At 42.5% G+C, this 26,668-nt stretch overlaps 1 protein-coding gene across 1 annotated transcript in view; it reads left to right on the plus strand.

Moving 5' to 3' along the window:
• Positions 1-26,668, plus strand: part of adgrb2 (adhesion G protein-coupled receptor B2) — a 1,120,188-nt gene that overhangs the window by 661,373 nt on the left and 432,147 nt on the right. The window contains exon 21 of the mRNA XM_041212905.1: positions 19,407-19,537. Coding sequence (XP_041068839.1) covers positions 19,407-19,537 — 131 coding nt within the window. The remainder of the gene's footprint in view (positions 1-19,406; positions 19,538-26,668) is intronic.

Here is a 26,668-nt window from a genome sequence, read left to right on the forward strand (position 1 = left end):
ACTGATTCTAGATATCAATCTCATGAACTAAGATCATTTCTCACTATTGTACTTATCTCAACCTTTATTAACAGAGTTATCCTACCTCCTTTTCCTTTTCCTATCCTTCCAAAATGTCAAATACTCTTGAATGTATTCAGATCACAGTCTTGGTCACCTTGCAACCACGTCTCTGTAATGGCTATCATATCACACGTTTATTTCTATTTGTGCTATCAGTTAATCCATCTTGATACAAATGCTGCATGCATTCAGATAAAGAGCCTTAATTCTGTCCTTTTTTTCCATTTTTGCCCACCCTGACCTTATTTCCTGGTGTACTCTTATGTTTGTACACTCTGTCCCTTCCTATTACACTCTGCTTATTACATAAGAAGATAAGAACTAGGGGCAGGAGTAGGCAATTCAGCCCCTTGAGCCTGCCCTGCCATTCTTTCTGATCATGGCTGATCTCATTTCAGCCTCAACTCCAATTTCCTGCCCTCTCCCCATAACCTTTCAACCTGTTACTAATTAAAAATCTGTCTATCTCCTCCTTAAATTTATTCAGCATCCCGGCATCCACTGCACTCTGAGGAAGTGGATTCCACAGATTCACTACCCTTTGAGAAAAGTAATTCTTCCTCATCTCTAATTTAAATCTACTATCACTTAGCCTTAAACTATGGTCTCTCGTTCTAGAATGCCCCACATCTACTCCACGTCTACTTTGTCTATCCCCTTTAGCATCTTATATATCTCAATTAGATCTTCTCTCATCCTTCTAAACTCTAGCGAGTGCAGGCCTAAATTGCTCAATCTCTCCTCAGAAGACAAGCCCCGCATCTCTGGAATCAATCTAGTGAACCTCCTCTGAATCGCCTCCAATGCAACTACATCCTTCGTCAAGTAAGGGGACCAAAACTGTGTACAGTACTCCAGGTGTGGTCTCACCATTGCTTTATGCAGTTGCAACAACATTTCCCTATTTTTAGACTCTATTTCTTCAGCAGAAAATGCCAAAATTCCATTTGCCTTCCTTATTACCTGCTGTACCTGCATACTGGCTTTCAGCAATTTATGCACGAGGACACCCAGATCCCTCTGCACTGAAGCATTCTGAAGTTTCTCTCCATTTAAATAATAAGTCGCCTTTTTATTCTTCTGACCAAAATGGATAACCTCACACTTATCCACGTTAAACTCCATCTGCCAAATTTTGGCCCATTCACCTAACCTGTCCATATCGATTTGTAAATTTCTTATTTCTTCATTGCACAACTTACTTTTCCACCTATTTCGGTGTCATCTGCAAATTTAGCTATAGTACCTTCTATCCCTGAATCCAAGTCATTAATGTAGATTGTAAATAGTTGGGGCCCAATGACCAAACCCTGAGGCACCCCTCTAGTTACAGCTTGTAAAAAGACCCATTTATCCCGACTCTCAGCTTTCTGTTGGTTAGCCTATCCTTTATCCAAGCTTTATCCTTTATCCACAAAACCAAATCCAGAATAGCCTGTTCCCTGGTTGGTTCCACAACATATTGCTCCAAGAAACAATCTCTAATACACTCTATGAACTCTCCCTCAAAGCTACCCTGGCCAATTTGATTAGTCCAGTCTATGTGCATATTAAAATCACCCATGATTATTGCCGTGCCTTTCTTACACACTCTCAGTACTTCCTGGTTTATACTGTGCCCTACTGCTGAACTACTGTTTGGGGACCTGTAGATTACTCCCACCAGGGACTTCTTTCCCTTGCTATTTCTTATTTCTATCCAGACTGACTCTACGTCTTGATTTCCGGTGCCTTTATCATTCCTCACTATAGCACTGATCTCTTCCTTTACTAACAGAGCTACACCAACTCCTTTTCCTTTCTGCCTATCCTTCCGAAACACTGAGTACCCTTGGATATTCAACTCCCAAACCTGTTCTCCCTGTAACCACATCTCAGTAATCGCTACCAAATCATACTTATTTATCTCTATTTGTACCATTAACTTATTAGTTTTATTCCCAATGCTACGCACATTCAGATTCAAAGCCTTTAAGTTTGCCCTGTTGTCAATTTTCCCTACTCTTACGATTCTTTGGTGCAATATGACATTCACACACTCTGTCCCTTCCTTTCACTTTTTGGTAACAATCAGCCTTGCCACTAACCTGCACTTTTACCCTCTCCTTAAACTTTGCTTTCTTATATTTCCATGCAACTGAACCCTCCCCTCCACTATTTAGTTTAAAGCCCTATCTATAACCCTAGTTATGCGATTCACCGAGACACTGGTCCCAGCATGATTCAAGTGAAGCCCGTCTGAACAGAATAGCTCCCTCGTTCCCCAGTACTGGTGCCAATATCCCATGAATTCAAACCCATTTCTCCCAAACCAATCTTTGAGCCACGCATTGACTTCTTTACTCTTATTGACCCTGTGCCAATTAGCTTGTGGCTCAGGTAGTAATCCGGAGATGATTACCTTTTTGGTTCTGCTTTTTAATTTAGCCCCTAGCTGCTCATATTCCCTCAGCTGAACCTCTTTCCTCCTTCTACCTATGTCTTTGGTACCCTACGTGGACCACGACAACTGGATCTTTCCCCTCCCACTCCAAGTTTCTCTGCAGCTCAGATGGGATATCCTTAACCCTGTCACCAGGTAGGCAAGACAACCTTTGGGACTCTCGACCCTGGCTACAGAGAACAGTATCTATTCCCCTAATTATACCATCCCCGATTACAACTACATTTCTCTTTTCTCCCCCTACTTGAATGGCTCCCTGTACCACAGTGCTAGTCAGTTTGCTCATCCTCCCTACAGTCCCTGCTCTCGTCCTCACAGGGAGCAAGAATCTTGAACCTGTTGGATAAGGGCAAGGGCTGAGGCTCCTGCAGTGCTAGTTCCTAGATCCCTCTACCTGCCTCACTCATAGTCACACCCTCCTGTCCCTGACCACTGGCCGAATTTAAGGTAGTTAATCTAGGTTGTGTGACTGTCTCCTGAAACACAGCATCCAGGTAACTCTTCCCCTCCTTGATGTGCCACTGTGTCCGAAGCTCAGACTCCAGCTTGTCAACTCTGAGCCAGAGCTCCTCGAGCAACCAACATTTGCTACAGATGTGATCACTATGAACCACAATGGGATCCACCAGCTCCCACATCATGCAGCTACAACACATTGCCTGGCCCTGCATCTCTATTTTATTTAATTAGTTTTTCAATTTGTTTTTAACTTTGCTACTGATCTTTAGTTTATCAACCTGTAAAATATTTTTCCTATTTACCTTTAATCTGAAAGCAAGTTAGAATAGAGATTCAAAATACACTTTTTAAAATCAACTGGAAGTCACTCCCTCTGCTGAGTTGAAGCTGAAGTGTTAGGCCTCCGATCCTGGGCCCCAGTAGTCACCTTTAATCTGAAATTAACTTAGAATAGGTAGTTCAAACTAGCAGTTACATACCAACCAATGAACTTATGGTTATCCTGTGATGTCACTCTTTCTTTTTTTCACTAGGCGACAGTGACTACAGAGGACACTCTTCCCAGACTGCTTCACGGCTACAGTGACTAGAGGAAACTCTTCCCAGACTCCCGAACCTTTACCTTTACCTTGCACATTTGCCTTGTCCTTTCATTTTAACTTTAAAGATCTCCCCTCACATGAAGCCTCCCCAACACTATATAGTTTAAAGCCCTCCCTATCTGTGTAATTTCCTCTAATCCCACAGTCCTCAGAAATGTATGTGCTCCTCTAATCCTGGTTTTTTGTTCGTTCCAAATTATAATTGCTCCACCATTGGTGGCCTTGTGTTCAGTTGCCTTGAGTCCAAGTTCTGGAATTTCTTCCTTATACTTCTCTGTCTTGATACCTTACCTCCTTTAAGACACTTCCTATAATATACCCCTTTGGCCAAACTTTTGTTTGGGTTCATACTTTGTTTCGTAATAGAGATATAGGAACATAGAAACTAGGAGCAGGAGTAGGCCATTTGGCCCTTTGAGCCTGCCCCATCATTCATGATGATCACGGCTGATCGTCCAACTCAATAGCCTGCTCCCACTTTCTCCCCATACCCTTAGATCCCTTTCACCCCCAAGAGCTATATCTAACTCCTTCTTGAAAACATACAATGTTTTGGTCTCAACTACTTTGTGTGGTAACGAATTCCACAGGCTCACCACTCTCTGGGTGAAGAAATTTCTCCTTATCTCAGTCCTAGATGGTTCACCCCATACCCTCAGACTGTGACCCCTGGTTTTGGACACCCCCACCATTGGGAACATCCTTCCTGCATCTACCCCGTCTAGTCCTGCTAGAATTTTATAGGTTTCTATGAGATCCCCCCTCATTCTTCTGAACTCCAGTGAATATAATCCTAATCGACTCAATCTCTCCTCATATGTCAGTCCCGCCATCCCAGGAATCAGTCGGGTAAACCTTCGCTGCGCTCCCTCGATAGCAAGTACATCCTTCCTCAGATAAGGTGACCAAAACTGCACACAATATTCCAGGTGTGGTCTCACCAAGGCCCTGTACAATTGCAGCAAGACATCCCTGTTCCTGTACTCGAATCTTCTGGCTATGAAGGCCAACGTACGATTTGCCTTCTTTACCGCCTGCTGCACCTACATGCTTACCTTCAGCGATTGGTGTACAAGGACATCCAGGTCTTGTTGCACATTCTGCTCTCTCAATTTATAGCCATTCAGATAATAATCTGCCTTCCTGTTTTTGCTACCAAAGTGGATAACCTCACATTTATCCACATTATACTGCATCTGCCATGCATTTGCCCACTCACTCAGTTTGTCCAAATCACACTGAAGCATCTCTGCATCCTCCTCACAGCTCACCCCCACAACCAGCTTTGTGTCATCTGCAAATTTGGAGATATTACATTTAGTTCCCTCATCTAAATCATTAATTATATATATTGTGAATAACTGGGGTCCCAGCACCGAACCCTGCGGTACCCCACTAGTCACTGCCTGCCATTCGGAAAAAGATCCGTTTATCCCTACTCTTTGTTTCCTGTCTGCTAATCCGTCTCAATACACTACCCCCAATCCCATGCGCTTTAATTTTACATGCCAATCTCTTACGTGGGACTTTGTCGGAAGCCTTCTGCAAGTCCAAATAAACCACATCCACTGGCTCCCCCTCATCAACTCTACTAATTACATGCTCGAAAAATTCCAGTAGATTTGTCAAGCATGATTTCCCTTTCATAAATCCATGCTGACTCTGTCCGATTCTGCCACTGTTTTCCACATGCTCAGCTATTAAATCTTTTATAAAGGACTCTAGAATTTTCCCCACTACCAACTTCAGGCTGACTGGTCTATAATTCCCTGTTTTTTCCCTGCCTCCCTTTTTAAATAGTGGGGTTACATTAGCTACCCTCCAATCTGTAGGAACTGTTCCAGAGTCTATAGAATCTCAGAAGATGGCCACCAATGCATCCACTATTTCTAGGGCCACTTCTATGAGTACTCTGGGATGTAGATTATCAGGCCCTGGGGATTTATTGGCCATCAATCCCATCAATTTCCCCATTACACCATTTCCCTACTATTACTGATTTCTTTCAGTTCCTCCCTCTCACTAAACCCTGTGTTCCCCAACATTTCTGGTATGTTATTTGTGTCCTCCATTGTGAAGATAGAACCAATGTATGTGTTTAGTTGGTCAGCCATTTCTTTGTTCTCCATTATAAATTACCCTGTTTCTGACTGTAAGGGACCTACATTTGTCTTCACCAATTTTTTTCTCTTCACATACCTTTAGAAACTTTGACAATCAGTTTTTATGTTTCCTGTAAGCTTACTCTCGTACTCTATTTTCCCCTTCTTAATCAATCCCTTGGTCCTCCTTTGCTGAATTCTAAATTGCTCCCAATTCTCAGGTCTGTTGTTTTTTCTGGCCAATTTGTCTGCCTCTTCCTTGGATCTAATACTATCTCTAATTTCCCTTGTAAGCCATGGTTTGGCCACCTTTCCTGATTTACTTTTGCGCCAGACAAATATAACCAATTGTTGCAGTTCATCCATGCGCTCTTTGAATGTTTACCATTGCCTATCCACCGTCATCCCTTTAAGTAACGTTTCCCAATCCGTCATAGCCAACTCGCGCCTCATACCATCATCGTTTCCTTTATTAAGATTCAGGACCCAATTCTCAGAATCAAGTACGTCGCTCTCCACCTTGATGAAGAATTCTATCTTATTAAGGTCGCTCATCCCCAAGGGGCCTCTCCCCTCCAGATTGCCAGTTATTCCTTTCACATTACACAATACCCAGTCGAGGATGGCCTGTTCTCTCATTGGTTCCTCAATGTATTGGTCCAGAAAAACATCCCGTTTACACTCTAGGAATTCCTCCTCTACAGTATTGTTACTAATTTGAGTTGCCCAATCTATATGCATATTGAAGTCACCCTTAATTACAGATGTTCCTTTATTACATCCATCACTAATTTCCTGTTTAATGCCATTCCCAACATCACCACTACAGTTTGGGCATCCATATACAACACCCACTAACGTTTTTTGCCCCTTAGTGTTTCTCAGCTCTACCCATACAAATTCCACATCGTTGGAGCTAATGTCTTTCCTCACTATTGCATTAATTTCCTCTTTAACCAGCAATGCAACTGCACCGCCTTTTCCTTTTTGTCTATCCGTCCTAAATACTGAATATCCATGGATGTTCAGTTCCCTCCCCTGGTCACCCTGCAACCATGTCTTTGTAATCCCGACTATATATTACCTGTTTACATCTATTTGCATGATTAATTCATCCACTTTATTGCGAATGGTCCTCACGTTAAGGCACAAAGCCATAAGGCTTGTCTTTTTAACATTACTTGTCCCGTTCCCACTATTTTTACTGAGGCCCTGTTTGATTCTTGCCCTTGATTTCTCTGACTATCACTTTTCTTATTATGCTTTCTGTCTTTTGTTCTTGTCTTTGATTCCTCTTCTTCTGACTCCTTGCTTGGTTCCCATCCCCCCGCCATTTTAGTTTAAACCCTCCCCAACCACTCCAGCAAATGTTCCCCTAGGACATCCCCCTGGTCCCACCTCCCTCAGAACTGGTCCCAATGCCCCAGGAATCTGAAACGCTCCCCTTCACACCATCTGTTCAGCAACGTATTCATCCAATATATCCTACTATTTCTACTCTGACTAGCACGTGGCACTGGTAGTAATCCTGAGATCACTACCTTTTGAGGTTCTACTTTTCAGCTTACTTCCTAACTCCCTATATTCTGCTTTTAGGACCTCATCCCTTTTTTTACTTATGTCATTTGTACCAATGTGTACCACGACCACTAGTTGTTCACTGTCCCCCTTCAGAATGTCCTCCAGGTGCTCTGAGACATCCTTGACCCTAGCACCAAGGAGGCAACGTACCATCCTGGAGTCTTGTTTGTGGCCATAGAAACACCTATCTATTCACCTTACAATTGAATCCCTTATAACTATTGCATTCCCACACTTTTTACTCCTCCCCTGTGCAGCAGAACCAACCGCAGTGCAACAACTTGGGCTGTTGCTGCTTTCTCCTGAGAGGCCATTCCCCCCCAACAGTATCCAAAGCGGTATATCTGTTTTGCAGGGGAATAGCCACAGGAGATTCCTGCACTGTCTGCCTAGTGCTCTTGCTTTGCCTGGTGGTCACCCATTCCCTTCCTGCCTGTGAACTCTTAGCCTGCGGTGTGACCACCTCTCTATACATGCTATCCACGATATTCTCTGCCTTGCGGATGCTCCACAGTGTGCCCAGCCGCGGCTCCAGCTCCAAAACCTGGGCTTCCAGGAGCTGCAGTTGGAGACACTTCCCACACACATGCTGGCCCCGGGCACTGGTAATGCTCCTGTGAAGTGCCATGGGACTTTTCATTACGTCAAAGGCACTATATAACTGTATAAATATAAGCTGTTGTTGATTGCAGCCAGTACTTCAGCAGTTTCCACCTTTACTTCCCTCAACATCCTCGTAAGCATCCCATCCTGCTGACTTATCAACCTTAAGTACAACCGGCCTTTCTATTACCTCCATTTTACTATCTTCTCTTTCACTATGGCCTTCGCAGCAAAGGCATAATTTAATAACTTTATGTTCATTTATTACTTGCCATTGCGAATGGAAAAATGCCTGGTTAAATGCTTAGATGTCTACAGTATTCTTTTGATGTCTTTCAATTTGAATGGCTTCAAAGGTACATTTGAAAAAGCTGCTTAATAGAAATCACCTGCCTATTCCCGATCTCTTTCCATCAGACCTGATGCTGCAATGATATACCGGTGGGGAAAAACTGTTGTGTCTGGGAGTGGTTTGATTCTTTTCAGTGGTTTGGAACTGAATTGGGAGCTAATCTGTATCCACTTGACTCTGTACCAATATGTGCCAACTTGGACACTGTTGATTTATCAGAATTGACTGACCAGTCCCCAGACTGCCCTACCTCTTGGAACCTATTGAAATATGGGGCAGAATTTTACTTATAAGCATACAGATTTAAAGCAGGATTAGGCCATTTGGAACTACCCCCCCACCCCCCGGCCCCGGCCAACACACCCCACAACCACCCCCTCGCTCCGCTGCTTGATAAGATCATGGATGATCTGATTGTGGCCTCAACTCTACTTTCCTGCTTACCATTTATAACCTTTGACTCCCTTGTCAATCAAGAATCTATCTAACTCAGCCTTTAAAATAATCCAATGACCCTGACTATCTGCTCTCTAGGGAAGAGAATTTCACAAACTATCGAGCCGCTGAGAGAAAAAAAATTCTCCTTTTCAAATCTTAAATGGGAATCCCCTTATTTTTAAAATGGGGCCCCTAGTTCTGATCTCTTCCATAAGGGGAACATCCTCTCAGCACCCACCCTGTCAAGTCCCCTCATCTTATAATGTTTCAATAAGATCACTTCTTATTACAGGCTGTCACTGGTTCATTGCAAGCAGGGAGGGGGAGGCCTGTAAAATTTCCTGGGTGGCCTTCCCACCACACCCACTTGCCCACTGTGGACCAGTCCTCAATTTTACATGGGGCGTGCGAGGCTAACATCTTGCCCCAGTTCAGACTCTTAAGTGACCACTTAGTGGGCTGCTTTCCACCCGGCCAAACTTTTGAGGCTGGCAGGAGGAGCTCAGCAACAGGAGGGAAGCCCAGGAGGTAAAACGCTGGGGCCTCGAGCAGGAATGGCGGGGAGGGGGGGTTGCCTCCCTCACAGGCTTCCTTCCCACTTAGCCCATTCGCCCCCCTCACCCCACTTTTCCACCCCCACCACCCCCACGCCAGGTGCTCCTTTGACTCCAGCCTCTGCATCATGGCGCCTCCCACCCCCTCCTCAGCCTCCCCTCCCATTCCTACCACAAGAACTCCACACTTATCGTCATCCTGGCTCCAGAACTTAGAATATGGAGACTGCTTGGAGCCCCAGCAGTGGCCACTGCTCCCAATGGCATTGCTGGGATTAAAGAGCTGCTGGCCAATAAGTTCTCTGAGGCAGGACTTCCAGGATTTGCAGGCAGAGAGGCAATGGGTGACCACAAGTCAGTCTAAGAGAACCAGGGAAGTAATGCAGGAGTCCCCTGAGTCTATCTTGCTTGCTAATTGGTTTTCCATTTTGGATACTGGTAAGGATGATAGTTCCTCAGGCCAAAGCCAAGTCCATGGCATCATGGTGGCTCAGCTGCACAGGAGTGGAGGAAGAAGAGTGGAAGAGCAATAGTGATAGGGGGCTTGATAGTTAGGGGATCAAACAGGCATTTCTGCGGCAGTGAACGTGACTCCAGGCTGGTGTGTTGCTTCCCTGGTTCAAAGGTCAAAGATGCCATGGCGTAGCTGCAGGACATCCTTCTCGGGGACGGTGAACAGCCAAAGGTCATGGTCCATATTGGTACCAATGGCATAGGTAGGAAGAGGGATGAGACCATGAAAGCAGATTTTAGGGAGTTAGGAAGGAAATTAAAAAGCAGGACCTCAAGAACAGTAATCTCAGGATTACTCCCAGTGCCACATGCTAGTGAACATAGGAATTGAAGGATTCATCAATTGAACACATGGCTGGAGAATTGTTGTAAGAAGTGGGGCATTGAGACTGGTCCTGGGGCAGGTGAGACCTGTACAAGATGGATGGGTTACCTCTTAACAGAATCGGGTCTAATATCCTTGCAGGGAGATTTGCTAGTGCTTTGGGGAGGGTTTAAACTAGCTTGTCAGGGGGATAGAAACCTGAGGAGTTGATCAAATTGGAAAGAAATAAAGCTGGTAACAGGAAGTAGAAAAGTAGCAAGTGAATTTAGATGGCAGGTGAAACAAAGGCGAGTATCAATTAAACTTAGAATGCAGAATAATGTCAAAAAGACAAAGTTAAGGGCACTCTACCTGAATGCATGCAACATTTGCAACAAAATAGATGATTTAAAGACAAAAATAGAGGTAAGTGGGTATGATCTAATTGCTATTACGGCTACAAGGTGACCAAGACTGGGAACTGAATATTCAAGGATGTTCGATATTTAGGAAGGACAGGCAAAAAGGGTAAGGAGGTGGTGTGCGCTGATAATAAAGGATAGGATCAGTACATTAGTAAGGGAGGATCTCAGATCGGAAGAACAAAACGTGAGGTGGAACATTATGGCCCCATTGTGGCGGGGATGGGTCCGTAAAATGCAGCCTGCCATTCAAAAGTCCATTGACTTCGGCAGGACCGTAAAATCCTGCCAGCATAACATTCCACCCGTGGAATCTGTTTGGGTGGAGCTAAGAAACAGCAAGGGACAGCAAATATTGGTCGGAGTTGTTTATAGGCCACCAAACAGTAGCAGTAGCGTGGGGCATGATATTAATCAGGAGATTAGAGAAGCATGTAACATGGGTAATATAGTGATCATGGGTGACTTCAATCTGTTTAAACCTAATGAACACTTACGCTGTGCAGAACGAGTTTCTGGAGTGCGCTAGGGATGGTTTTCTAAAGCAGTATGTTGAGGAATCGACTGGATAGCAGGCTATTTTTGACCTGGTATTATGTAATAAGAAAGGCTAATTAATAATCTTGTTGTGAAAGAACCTTTAGGGATGAGTGACCACAATATGATAGAAATTTACATTAGAGTTGAAAGTAAGGTAGTTCAATCTGAAGCCAGGGTGTTAATCTTGAACAAAGGAAAGTATGAAGGTATGAGAGGCAAATTGGCTGAGGTGGATTGGGAAAATATATTAAAAGATGTGACGGTACATACACAATGGATGGTCTTTAAATAATTATTACATAGTTTACAGCAACTACACAATTCTTTAAGACAAAGAAACCCAGGAAAAAATCAGCCAAACAAAGTTGCTAACAAAGAAATTTAAGGATTGTGTAAGGTTAAAAGGAAAGGCCTATAAAGTTGCCAGAAATAGGAGTAAACCTGAGAATTGTGAGGAATTTAGAATACAGCAAAGGAGGACCAAAAAACTGATAAAGAAAAGGAGAATAGAATACGAATGTAAACTAGCCAAAAACATAAAACAAGGACCATAAAAGTTTCAATCGGTACGTAAAAAGGAAATGTCTGGGTAAGACAAATGTGGGTCCGCTACAGGCAGAGTCAGGAGAATTTATAATGGGCAATAGGGAAATGGCAGAGAAGCTAAATGATTACTTTGTGTCTGTCTTCACTGAGGAAAATACAATAAATCTCCCAGAATTAGAGACTAGGGAGAATGAGGAATTGAAGTAAAATGGTATCAGTAAGAAGGTTGTATTAGGGAAATTATGGGGCTGAAGGTTGATAAGTCCCCGGGACCTCATATTCTACAGCCCAGAGTGTTGAAAGAGATAACTATGGGGATAGTGGATGCATTGGTGATAATATTCCAAAGTTCTTTGAATTCTGGAACGGTTCCTGAAAATTGGAAGATAGCAAATGTCACCCCACTATTTAAGAAGGGAGGAGAGAGAAAACAGGAAGCTACAGACCCGTTAGCCTTCCATTAGTTGTAGGGAAAATGCTAGAGTCAATTCTAATGGGTGTGATAAATGGAAACTTGGGTAATAATGGTCTGATTGGGCATTGTCAACATGGATTTATGAATGGGAAATCATGTTTGATGAACCTGTTGGAGTTTTTTGAGGATGTTACTTACAGAATTGATAAAGGGAAGTCAGTGCATGTAGTATACTAGGATTTTCAGAAGTTTGTTGATAAAGTCCCCCACAGGAGGTTGGTTAGCAAAGTTAAAGCCCATGAGATAGGAGGTAATATACTGCAGTGACAGAGGACGAGATTGAGGGAGTCACAGGCAAAGGGGACTTGGAGGGAGAGGATAACCTCAGATTCCTAAGTGGACAACCCAAAGGTGTCCAGCTGCCACTACTCCTTCCTTTGGGTGCCCTGGCCTGACTCCTTGAGGGGAAGGAGCACCTGGAATGTCATCGAGGTGCCCTATTTCGCTCTCACATTGTCACTGCAGGAACTCACCCATGGCTACCTCGATAAAGTGCAGGTGTGCGCGCATCTCTGTGTACTGCTGGACCAGGGTCTCTGTGGTGTCCATTATCCTTCCCATGGGCACCACTTCATCAGAAAGTAGGCGGACGCACTCCTCCAACTCGCGTTCCACTCTGTTGAGGGCTTCCAACAGCTCTGTGTGATGTTCCCCCACTTTCTGCTGACGATGAGCTGGAAGGTCAAATCCAGAAGCTCATCAGCTGACTCAGACCTCACAGATGCTTCTTCCCCAGCAGTCCTCCAAATGCCGGGTGAGCTTGGCTGAACCTGCCTTGCCCTGCTGCTGACACGTGTCTGTGCAGTAACCATCAGATTGTGATCCCAAGCTTGTTCTAGATCTAAGTCCCACCGAGGTGTGTGTTTCTGCACTGGTGAATGGTGTGTCTAAGCACAGTGACAGATCTTCCAGGCCATTTATTTCCAGCTCTTCAATGGAGGAGGGGCCCTCTTGGCTCGAGGTGAAGACCTAGATGGAGCTGAGGGACTAGCTGGCTGAGGATGTCAGTCATTTGGCAGAGCTCCCTATGAACCAAAGTAGAGATAAGTAGTGCATAGCAGCAGAGTCAAAAGCAGACGAGAGAGCACTCGCAGTTTCATTGAGAGAGGGATGATGTGCAGGATCCTCCTGTGGGTGTTCACCGTTGACCTCACTGTTGCTGCAGGCACAATCCATGTCCTCACCAGTCGGCCTTGCAGCATGCTCCTCAAAGTGAGTGAGGGGCCACTCCACCCCCTGGTCTGGGACCTCTACTTGCTGTTGTGAGCCACCTTCTCCTGCATGAAAACAAATGGAGAGTGTGTGAGCAGGACGCATAGAACTGCCTGGAATGTTTGTGTGGTTAACAGAGCCATGGACGGAATGAAGATGCGAGCTCCAGACAATATGAGATCTGATGGAAATATATGGGTGTGTGTGAGAGTTAGTGGTGTTGTCCCTTGCAGCATGAGATCCCTATGATGGGTTTGTGAGTGTGTGAGTTGAGAGTGATGAGATGGTTGATTTACGCTGGTGGAATGGATGAGAGTATTCATCCTCTTTCTGCACTGGATGGCTGACCTCTTCTGTACTCTGGTGGTGCTGATCACCGCTGCCCCTGCCTCCCAGGCTGGATTGGTGACTCTGGTGGTCCTTCTCCAGCCAGAGCAGCATGCAGCACACGCCCTGGGGAGGCAGCACTAAATTTGAGGGCTGCCAGCTTCTTTGCTTTCGGAGCCATCTGTCACCTGGAGCAGTCCTGGTCTGAAGACTTGAAGTTGGCATATGCTCTGGTGTACTTTAAACATGGTGCCCAGCATGAGGAAGTGTTGAGGTCATGGTGTGGCAGGCAAATCCAAGCCTACCCACCAGCGAGCCGACATGTTCCCTGTGAATGCATTGTTAATGAGGTGGAAAGCCACGGGATTGGGAGGATATGGTGTGAAAAGCCGCCATTGCAGTGAGAGAGTAAAATGTCCATTTTTCCACCTGCTATTGCACTTAATGCAAAGCTGGGACGATTCCGCCCAAGATGCTTCCCCTAGCTGTGGAGTCTAGAACCAGGGGACACAATTTCAAATAAAAGCACAATACTGTGAATGCTGGAAATTTGAATTAAAATCAGAAAATGCTGGAAAAACTCAGCAGGTCTGGCAGCATCTGTGGCTAGAGAAACAGAGTTGACGTTTTGAATTCATATCACTCCACTTCAGACTGAAGAGGTAAAAATGTGGTGCAATTTTATCCTGTTGAAGAGAAGGGGCTGGTGCAGGTGGAGCAAAATAGAAAGTCAGGGTTAGGTGAGAGCTCAGAGTTTTGACAAAGATGTCATGGACACAAGGCAAAGAGAATGGCAATGCAAGTGTTAAAGACTAAGGCAGGTGCTAACGGTGGCTTAAAGATCACATAGCAGAATGTGTTAATAGCAGAACAAGAGTCAGCACTCTCTGAAAGCAAAACCTAAGACCAAGTAACAGACTGGCTCTGCTGGGGGGAGGGGATTGGATAAAAATATGGAAATGGAGGACAGAGTTCATGATCTGAAGTTGTTGAACTTAATGTTATGTCCAGAAGGCTCTAAAGTGCTGAATGGGAAGATGTGATGCTATTCCTCCAGTTTGCGTTGGGCTTCACTGGAACATTGCAGCAGGTCAAGGACTGAAATGTGGGAATGAGGGCAAGACAGTGAATTGAAATAGCAAGCGACAAGATCATTGGGGTCATGCTTGCAGATTAAGCAAAGGTGTTCCACAAAGCAGTCACCCAGTCTGGGTTTAGTCCCCCAAATGTAGAGGAGAATGCATTGTGAGCAGTGTATACAGTAGATTAAATTAAATGAAGTGCAAGTGAATCACTGCTTCGCCTGAAAGGAGTGATTGGGACCTTGGATGGTGAGGAGGGAGGAGGTAAAGGGGCAGTTGTTATACCTCCTGCGATTGCATGGGAAGATGCTGTGAGAAGGAGATGAGGTATTTGGGGTGATAGAGGAATGGACCAGGATTTCACAGAAGGAACAGTCTCAATGTGACAGGGAGGTGAGGGAAAGATATGTTTGGTGGAGGCATCATGCTGGAGTGGCTGTAAATGGCAAGGGATGATCCTTTGAATGTGGGGGCTGGTAGGGTGAAAAGTGAGGACAAGGGGAACCCTATCATGGTTTTGGGAGGGAGGGGAAGGGGTGAGTACAGAAGTGTTGGAGATGGGTCGGACACGGTTGAGGGCCCAGTAAACCACAGTGGTGGGGGGGGAAACCTTGGCTCAGGAAACACGAAGACATGTCAGAAGTGCTGTTTTGGAAGATAGCATCATTAGAACAGATACGACAGCGATGGAGAAACTGGGAGAATGGAATGGAGTCCTTACAGGAAACAGGGGTAAAGAGGCGTAGTCGAGGTAGTGTAGTTGGTGGGCTTGTAATGAGTATTGGTAGACAGTCTATCCCCAGAAATGGAGATAGAAAAGTCAAGGGAGGGAAGGGAAGCATCAGAGATGGACCATGTGAAGGTCAGAGAAGGGTGGAAATTGGAAACGAAATTGATGAATTTTTCCAGTTTCGGACGAGAGCATGAAGCAACACCAATACAATGACGCGTGATGATGTCAGGCATGCATCCTGACATCACTGCGCATCATCGCAATATTTTGTTCGGCAGGTGCATGCCGGAGTCGGCTGCATACTCATCCATAATTGAAAGGCCTATTAAGGCCATTAACAAGATAATTAAGTTGAATTTTATGCTGCCCGCCCAACCTTGTGGTTGGCAGGCAGGCAAAAAGGCCAAGCGGTCTTTGCATTTTTAGGAAACCTCATCCATGAACAGGATGAGGTTTCCTAAAGCTAATAAAAATGAAATAGAAACTTTCTTTTGCCATTAAAAACATGTCCCATCTCATGTGACACAGTCACATGAGGGGACGTAGGGGACGTGTTTCATTAAATTTCTAATGCCATTATTAATTTTTTTTAAAGCGCTTCAATCTCCTTGAGGCAGCTCCGTGCCTCAGGGAGATTGAAGTGTTCTTTCGCATGTATGCATGAACTGCATGCTAGACCTGACTTTCCCTCCTCTCCCCACCCGGACAGGCAGCGCTCGTTGCTACCGCTCACGATCCACTCAGGGTGGGCCTTAATTGGCCCGCCTGAATGAAATCACAGTGAGGAGCCAATCGCGGGCGAAGGTTGGCTTCCTGACCACTCCCGCCGAGCCTGCACACCGAATGTAAAATTCTGGCCTGCGTAGACTTAACAAAAAACAGTTAAGACAATATGCAAGTTCCTTATCCCTCAAGTTCTGAGGATTCCTTGAGCATTACCTGCACAGGCGATGTCTTTCTCTTCTTCTATCTCTGAAGTGGTGTTGAACAGTATCCAGAAGAATCATACCCTAGAGGACATGGTAACACTGTGCCAACAAAAAATCTGATTTTCCAACTTTTATCCCCACTTCTCATTATTCCTGAATCATTTATTTAGAAATAATCCAGATCCATCTCTTCCATTGGTTTAGAGCACGAGTCATTTCGTGTCATCCCACCTCTGTAACTAGAATCATGTAGACTAAAGACTAATACGCATCCCTTTTCCCCTGGGCTTCCTGAGTTTACATTGCATTGCAAACAAATAACACATTTCCTTTAGGTACAGAGCCATTAAGAACAAATGTGAAAAAGACTTCCTATCATAATGTCAGAAAAGAAAGAAAGATTTCCCTCTAATACAGATGTTCTGCTCCACAAATATAGGTAATCAATTAAATCAATGCATGGGTTTTGTTTAAAGATAGAATAAGTAAGTTACCTTTCAGCTATTTCTTCAAACATAGAGATGCTGAATCCAGGCTCTCAAGCAATTAAAAGTCATAAAATTGTTAAATGTAGTTTTTCACAAACAACAGCAGCCATCCTGTAAAGTATTCTTGCTGCCTTGACTTCCCATTGTCTCGCTAACAGAAATTCAAATTGAACTAAAAACAGAAAGTGTTGGTAAAACTCAGCAGGTCTAGCAGCATCTGTGGAAAGAGAAACAGAGTTAACGTTTTTGAGTCCACATGACTTCTTCTTTCTGCCAGACCTGCTGAGATTTACCAGCATTTACTGTTTTCATTTCATATTTCTAGCATCTGCAGTATTCTGCTTTTATTCAAACTGAACTATTTAATTTAAAAATTGCATACAGAATAAAACCCATAGCTTTACAAACCAACAACAAACCTTAAAAGTTAGTATTATCCAAATCCTTCAGAATTAATTTTTTTTAAAAATTGAACAAAGTTTTAAAAATATCCAATAATAAATATATCAGAATCAGAATACAAATATCCTCCCTCCTGCCCATATTAGTACCTTCTCAGTGCCAGAGAGACTGTTTGCCATAATGAACACTTATTCGATTGTTAGAAGTTCTCTTACCTTAACACACAAACCCTAATTTTTTTCTGGTAGGTTCAGTGGGTAACTAATGGGTAAATACAACAATGCCATGCTCTTTATGTATTTCAATACCGGTTTACTAAAACTTGCAGCTTGTACTGAGCAGGACAACTTTGACAGTAACTTCTAGATCTCTGTGTTTAACTGCACATATGCAGAAGGAGGAATTTGATGTCCGAGATACTCAATAGCTGCCAGCAGTGACAGCCTCATCATTCTTAACATAATAACTGGGCTTAAGTCTAATCTAAAGAGCAGGATCCCTAATAATACAGCACTCACACGTGGGCAGATATCCAGAACATGTCTAAATCCTGAACTGGGGCATGAAACCACAGCAGTTTGAATCAGATGTATGAATATTGGCAACTCTGTTTTGGTAAGACTAAGGGGGTAATTGGAAAGAGAGTGGGTGGGGGTATGGGATTGATTTTACTCAATAATTCATTGGTGTTCATTTCTACAATCTGGCAGTGGTGATGTTGACAACTCTGATTTTGTATTTCCGCAACCTCCCAGCCAAGCAGGCCTTTTTCCATCTCCAATACTTTTATAATTGACAAATAAAAGTGTTATTTTTTGTAAAAGCAAAATAATGTAGATACTGGAGATCTGAAATGAGAAAAGAACATTCTGGAAAAACCCAGCAAGTCTGACAGCATCTTTGGAGAGAGAAGCAGTTAACGTTTCGAATCCAATATGACTTTCCTTCGAACTCTTGAAGCAGCATTTGTCAGGAGGACTATTTGATTCTGAATCGAACTCTGTTTCTCTCTCCACAAATGCTGCTAGACATGCTGTGTTTTCTAGCACTTTCCGGGTTTTTTTTTTAATTGACTCCAATACTTTATTCACAGGATTACAACCACTAACCCCCCAAGAATGTTCTAAGGCAATTCTGAAAGGGTTGTGGATACAACAGTTGTAAAAAGGGCCTCGTTGTATTAGGTGTGCTGTTCTAGTTTCTATCTCAGCTCTCCGATTCCAAAGCGGGTACTCCTTGTTTGTCAATTTTAACTAAGTGGGCAGAGCGGTGAACCTTGTCAAAACTGGGCAGACATTGTTTGTATCACACTCAATTATGTGGTTCTCCCAGCATTTGCGGGGTTTATTACTTTGAACCACAAAAGGTCAGGGAGACTTCTGACCTGGAAGTTCAATTTGGTCATTCTCCTGACATGTACTGCTTCAATTGTTATGATTAAATGAAGGATGCCCGATCCTTCGTAATCCTTTGTTTTCCAAAAGGGCTAAATTAAAACTGGCAGATTCTATTGTCATGGAATCAATACGTGTCGGGTTTAGAAAACGCTTGCGTCCGTCGGATACTCTGAGTTGATGCTCGAAGACCCTCGTCATTGAAACAGGTGATGGTTTGCACAATAGTCCTGCTCGATTTAATCCCCCAAACTCGCCGCGGTTGCTGATATTTCAGTTCGTGTGCACTTGTTTCAATCCAGCATGAGCGCCGCCAGAATCTAGGCCATTTGCAAAGACATTTGTTAGCGGGAGAGGGAGAGAATCGATCTAGCGGCGCGGTCCATAGCCTAGATAGGAGATGACTAGAAGCGATAGTGGCTTTGGCAGCTCGCCGCTGAGCATTGAACGAGCGCCGGCCAACGTGTTCGCATTGGTGGCGGTGCGTTCACTCACACTGAGGTCAACGTGGGAAAGAAGTTGTTGCGACAAGTGACAGAGGTGGGGAACTGAAGAGGAAAATACATCGATCATCAGGCTAAACATGGTCTCAAAGGGTTTTTAATTGTTTTTTCCATTAAAGAGCTTTTACCTTATGGTAGCGTGTGCGCGATCCCTACGGTGATTGTGGGGCTCATGTCTGCTCTTGAGTGATATAGCAACACTTAATATCAGAAGGTGTGTTTGCCCGTTTCCTTATCTTTGTCATTGAACTGTGCTTAGGTGGTCACTCATTTAAGCAGAATGAAAGCAGGCTGCAGTCTCATGTTTCTATCTCCCCCTCCCTGTCTCTTTTATCACAGGGACTCTGGTCCAGGGAGCTGGAACCCTCAGGGCTGTGAAACAGTGCAAACACAAGCAGCACACACTAAATGTCTTTGTAATCAACTGGCCACTTTCGCCATCTTAGCCCAGAAACCGAGAGATTCGGTGAGTATTGTAACAAGAAATAAAATGCCTGATTGTATATCACACCTACAGACTGTTTTAGAATTTAATTGTCTCCTATGCTTCACAGATTACAGTGAGATTTAGCTGATGTGTCTCTTAAAATTCACTGGGAAAAGGACTAATATTTAATTAATATTACTGAGGTTGTGTTACACAAACACCGCATTACATGTGTATGTCTTTGTTCTATACAGAGCTTGATCTCTAGTTTTTTTTAAATCACGGAGTAAGGCATTTTATGCAAAATTGTTACACTGAATTAAGTTTTTATTTCAACATTTATCAATAAATGTTATTGCGAAATTAGAAGTGTTTGGCACCCTACTGGTAGCATCCGCGTTCTAACCCCAGTCGACCATGAACCTTCACACCTTTGGGGGCTGAGGCGAGCTGCTGGGCTTGGCGATGAAATATCGCATTCACGTGTAAACCAGATGCTAGAACTTGCAAAGAAAATGCCGATAACTCAGTGAAAAATAAAATAATACCATCTAAACTACGTTTTAAAGGTGATATTCTCGATATTTTTGTGTTAGGACTTTAACATAGACTTGCTGATGAATAATTTATGAATAATTCGTTTGAGTTAGAGGATCCCGATACATAGTTAAGCCAGTGAACCTAAGCACATAACAGATTGTGCCACCTTCAAATTCCTTATTTAAATGAGCTATAGTACTTTGATCAATCTAAAATGGGTGCATAAATTTAGCTTGAAGAATCTTAAGTACCCTAGGAGATGCCTTATGGAAACTGACCGTAGTGATTATGCACTTTATCCAGATTTGTGGCTTTAGGGATTTTGTATAATATATTGGAAGATGGCTGGTGAATATGTAGATCACACTGGATTATTGTTATGCTTTAGGTTTGTTTAATGCTATTTTGCACAAAGACAACAAAGGAGAGGATGACAAAAGGAAATATGAAAAGATTAGGGGAAAAATATCAAAAATTTAGGTAGGCAAGAGATTCTACAAAATTAAATTATCAAGAAATATGAAAAAATAGTAAAATATTCTGAAAGCCCATAAAGAACAAGACAATCAGAATAGGAACAGGACTACATGATAAATTCACAGGTAATGACAGTCAAATGATATAAATATTAAATAATTACTTCATCTGGTTATTCACTAGGTGGCATGACATTGGAAGAAGAGATAAAGATATATATTTTTTAATCTGTTCATGGGATGGTGGTATTGCTGGCTAGGCCAGCATTTATTGCCCATTCTTAATTGCCCTTGAGAACTGAGTGGCTTGCTAGGCCATTTCAGAGGGCACTTAAGTGTCAGCCACATTTGTGTGGGGGTTTGGAGTCACATGTAGGCCAGACTAGGTAATAATGACTGGTTTCCTTTCCTAAAGGAGATTAGTGAACCAGATAGGTTTTTATGACAATCGACAATGGTTTCAAGGCCATTATTAGACTTTTAATTCCAGATTTTTTTTAATTGAACTCAAAATTCATCACATGCCATGATGGGCTTCGAACCCGGGTCCCCAGAGCATTACACTGGGTCTCTGGATTACTAGTCCAGTGACAATCCAACAACACCTCCCCCAGGTAGCAATTAAGATAGCAAAATTTATATATGTAAATTAATTACAAAAATGAATAGTACCCATGAACTGCCATGCAGCTTGTGATTCCTATATATACACAAAGAGAGGTAGAACAAGTCCAGGAAACGATATACCAATTAACTTCAATGGTAGGAAAGATAATTGAACCCTTACTCAAATATATAATAGAAAATCACCTTGAAACTAAAAATTGTTACAATCTCCATAGAGACCAATAACTTTTAAAAAGAGATTCAAACTTCCAGTTACTAGCTGAAAGAATGATACAGCAATTTTTCATGTTTAAAACTTTTACTGTATCAATGACTAAAACCGCTATTGACTAAACACTATTTTCATTTCTTGTAGGCAACTTAAACTTTAAACTCCAGAGAGGAACATTCCCCTTTTATACTTATCAGACAATGCACTTTCCACAGGATTACAGTCCTTTTGACAAACAGTCCATAGCGGCTTCCATTGGGTTCCCGTTTCGCCAAGTCGTAACATTGTGTGATCGTTTCCAGCCACCTTCCACAGTTTTCGGAGAGTTTCTTAAATCCACCACCAGCAATTAAGCCTGTTCCAATAATTCTTCTTCCTCCAGCCATGCCAGAACAAATTTCTTGAAATCCGTAGAAGACTGCGGGACGTGTTTCTTTAACTGGAGGCTGTTGCCCTCCGGCTGTGGTAGCTCACAAAGTCAAGCAGCTTTTTTTCTCTCTGCAGACCACACAGAACCTCTACTGTCTGTCATATTCACTGATTTGGAGAGAAGCCTGTAACTTGATCTCAGAAATGGCTTCCTCTACCCTCTTCCCATGGCAACGTGAAACACATTAGCCTTGTATCAAGGTAGAAATGTTAATTAGCTATTTTGGACCTCAACTCCCTTTCATCTGAGAAGTAAATGAACAATTTAAAGCATAACTGTTTACAACTTGACTTTCTCAACACTTTCTGGGACTTTTGAGACTCAATGTACTCATTGAAAACTCAGAGACTGTTATCATTGTCTCCAAGCATAAATACCTCTCAACTTCTCAGTAAAACAATCCAAGTCTTTCTTTGATCTATAACAACCATACCATCCAGGCTTACTGTCAGGCAGGCTGCAGAACAGGTCACATGACCTCTTTCAGCCTAAATTTAAAGATACAACCCTAAAACATGATAATCTTATAAACCTCACAATTGCAAAATCTCCCCTCCTAAAGAATGAAAAGTCATCACCATCGTGATAAGTTTTCATAAACATTACTCAATCTGGTTCAGCCTGGGAAAACTTATCAATAACAATATTGCTGAATTTTGATAATCCCTCTAGCTTTTTAAAACCAGCAGCTGTAAACTGTAGACTCAAAAGAAATTCGCTGTCCTTTTACCCTCTGGGTTCAGTATTTCTTTTTTTCCTCTTTTAGAATCAGTTTGTGAACCATTTGGCCCAAGCTTTAATGTTTGATCTCCATTTTCTTTCATGGCTGCAGATTTTTTAATGTTTAAATTCACAAAACATGTTTCAGCTAGGCAACCACCCGAGCTGTCTTTTCCATGATTAAATACAGGATTATGTTTTTACTTTGCTGCTTTAATGAAGTTCATTGAGGTCATGTTGACAATTAGTCAAAAATTCTTGGTAATTTTTTTTAGCAAGTTCCCTTATAGCTTTGAACTCCTTTCCCCAATTGGCATGAATTATGCTCAACTCCTCCTTTCCACGAGCAATGCTTCATCCTTCTGAACTTTGTTTATTTTTCAAAACTTTCATGCACACTTATAGTTCTAAAATAACAGCATTAGCCAGACTCAATTTATTTTATTTTACCGCACTGTCTGGAGCACTGCTGCTGCATTCTGTTTTGACACCTGCGGCTTAGGATCTGCAGGCATGTTCAAAGCTGACAGAATCATTTCATTGGCATTTGATTTTAAGTCTTTGTTGCCACTTGGAAGTTTCAAGGGTTCTTTACTCTGAGAAGCCTGAGCTTTTGATTCTCTGGACACATCTGTAGTCGAAACAGCACTTTCTAGAGCAAGATTACAAGTGGTCCCTAATTCTTGAGTACATTGTCAGTTTCAGTAGACTTGCCTCCCATTCCAGGAGATGACAATACCTTTATCTGTGAGGCTATTCCCTAAAATGAAATCACATGATTAATAGGCAATTTTGACATCACTCCTATAATAACAGACCCATTGACTAAAGTACAGTTAAATTCACTCTACACAATGCAATAGGAAAACAATTTCCATCAACACGCTGTACCAATACACAATTCACTAAAACCAATCTGAAGAAAAGGTCACAAATTTTAATAACATCAAGCTTTGAGTTGAACCTCTTTATCAGGCAAAAATAGTTACTTCACCCTCAGATACAAAACTCCCATTATTTCTTATGTCCTGAGTTACACCCACTGTAAATACACTAGATGGAATCAATTTTTCACCAGCACCACCTAATGGTACAGCGTTCTCTGGTGAAACATTAGTCACACTCACTAAACACCACTGCCTTTGGTCTTAACTTCCAGAAGTCTGCTTTTACATATCCTGTCTTATGGCAATAATAACATGATGATCTCCTTAAATCATTCCTATCCTCTATACTGTTTCTTTTATTACTTTAACAAGTATCTGTCCCTTCACTTCTACCATCCCCCTCATGATCATTAGTATCCTAAACAAAAACAGAATTACCTGGAAAAACTCAGCAGGTCTGGCAGCATCAGCGGAGAAGAAAAGAGTTGACGTTTCGAGTCCTCATGACCCTTCAGCAGACCTTCAGTTCTGCTGAAGGGTCATGAGGACTCGAAACGTCAACTCTTTTCTTCTCCGCCGATGCTGCCAGACCTGCTGAGTTTTTCCAGATAATTCTGTTTTTGTTTTGGATTTCCAGCATCCGCATTTTTTTGTTTTTATCATTAGTATCCTGTTCATTATCAACTTGTTTATTCTCCAGCTTCTGTGAGTTTGCAAATAAAGGTTTGCTGCCCCCTATGTGGGATGAGTCGTAGCTATCAGCTAAAACAGCTGCTTCCCTTAGAAACTTTATGAACTTCTAGGTGGGACTTGGTTCCTCCATTAAGAACATCTCGCTAAGCTTTTCAAAAGCCTATTCGATTTTCATCGACCTATACCACCTCTTTTTCACTGCAAATTCTGCCAAAGTTTGATTTTTGTCTCTTTCCCAAGTTATTAAATTTTTGTCTAAAAGTTTCTGGAACCAGCTCATATGCATTAAGCACAGCAATCTTAACTGTGTCATAGTCTGCAGACTATTCATCTAAAAGTTGAATAAACCTCCAATGTTTTTCTCACCAAAACGCTTCGTAATAAGATTGTCCAACCTTCTTGTGATTACTGTAAGCATGAAATGATTTTCTCAAATGATACAAAACACATTTCAACTCCTTCCTCACTTAATTTAGGCACTAGGCAAATATTCCTTGCCAAGGAAAAACCTGCCGTTAAATCTGATCCATTGTCAAATGGGAACATAGGACATAAGAGCAGGAGAAGGCCATTCAGTCCTTCGATCCTCCTCCACCGTTCAATAAGATCATGGCTGATCTGGTTGTGGTCTCAACTCCACTTTGCCATGTGCCCCCCATAATCCTTGACTCTCTTGTCTATTGAAAATGTGAATAACTAAAATATATATTCATGTTATTAGAGGCTTTCTATTCAGTTTAAAATTCCAGGCTTCCTTTTCTTTTTGCAATTCAAGGCTTTCCCTTTTGTTTACTCTTTGAAATTCTCTATCTTCTTCTTTTTCTTCCCTTTGGAATTCTAATTCAAATTTTCATACTTCCCTTTTTCTTTCTGTTCTCTTGAGTTCAATTTTTCTGCTTTTCTGTATTTCTTTCGAGATCAGGTTTTTCATTTGTAACCAAATCCTAGCCAACTCAATCTGCATTTCATCCAAATTACCTTCTTCCACAAGGTTCAAATGTTGAGCCAATAAGTTAACTATTTTTGCTTTTGTAATTTCTACTGTTAAATCTATTTCAACTTTGTTCCCACTGCATTTAAATTACCCTTTGTTAAATGTTGCAAGCCACTCAAAGACAAATCCTCCCTTTTGAGGCAAGTCTCATTAATGGACATAGCCATTTTTCAATAAATACAGCAAACATCGCTGTGAAATTTTGTATGTTTTAACACACTGTACTCCCTCCTGCCTGTGGATTCGAAGTCCCATAAAAGCCGCAATTTTATTATGTTCTCCTTGAGAACGATTGCTTTTGAAAAGAGGTTCAAACTTTCAGTTAGTAGCAGAAAGAGTGACAGGGCAAGATTTTACATTTTAAAACCTCTGCAGTCCTGCCACATGAATGGTGGTGGACAATTAAATAAATAACTGGAGGAGGATGCTCCACAAATATCCCATCCTCAATATGGGAGCCCAGCACCCAGCTCATCCATGCAAAAGATAAGGCATTTGCAACCATCTTCAGCCAGAAGTGACGAGTGGATGATTCATCTCAGCCTCCTCCTGAGGCATAGAGCATCACAAATGCCAATGTTCATCCAATCACATTCATTCCATGTGACATCAGAAAATGGCTGAAGGCACTGGATACTGCAAAGGCTATGGGCCCTGAAAACATTTCAGCAATAGTATTGAAGATTGTGTTCCAGAACTAGCCGTACCTCTAGCCAAGCTGTTCCAATACAGTAACAACACTGGCATCTATGCGACAATATGGACAATTACTCAGTTATGTCCTGTCCAAAAAAGGCAGGACAAATCTAACCAATTACCGTCCCATCAGCCTATTCTCGATCATCAGTAAAGTGATGAAAGGGGTCATCAACAGTACGATCAAGCAGCAAGTACACAGTAATAACCTGCTCACTGGCCCTCATTTTAGGTTCCGCTAGGGCCACTCGGCTCCTGACCTCAATACAGCCTTAGTGCGAATATGGACAAAAGAGCTGAACTTAAGAAGAGAGGTGAGAGTGATTGTCTTTGACATCAAGACAGCATTTGACTGAGTGTGTCATCAAGGAGATTCTTCATCAAAGAGGGGGGATGATTACTCTCCACTGGTTGGAGTCATATCTAGCACAAAGGAAGATGGTTGTGGGTGTTGAAGGTCAATCATCTCAGTCCCAGGATTTTGCTGCAGCAGTTCATCAGGGTCGTGTCCTAGGCCCAACCATCATCAGCTGCTTTGTCAATAATCTTCCCTCCATCATAAAGTCAGAAGTGGATATTTGTTGATGATTGTGCAATGTTCAGTAGCAATTTGTGACACTGAAGCAGTCCCTGTCTATATGCAGCAAGACATGGACAATATTCAGGCTTTGGCTGATAAGTGGCAAGTAACATTCATTGCCACACAAATATCAGGCAATGATCATCTCCAACAAGAGAGAATCTAACCATCTTCCCTTGACATTCACTAGCCTTGCTATCACTGATGTTGGTACCTAACATTCTGGTGGGTACCATTGACCAGAAATTTAACTGGACCATCCATATTAATACTGTGGCTACAAGAGCAGGTCAGAGGCTGGGAATTCTATGGAAAGTAAC

The sequence above is a fragment of the Carcharodon carcharias genome, chromosome 19, assembly GCF_017639515.1.
Source record: "Carcharodon carcharias isolate sCarCar2 chromosome 19, sCarCar2.pri, whole genome shotgun sequence".
Classification (NCBI taxonomy): Eukaryota; Metazoa; Chordata; class Chondrichthyes; order Lamniformes; family Lamnidae; genus Carcharodon; species Carcharodon carcharias.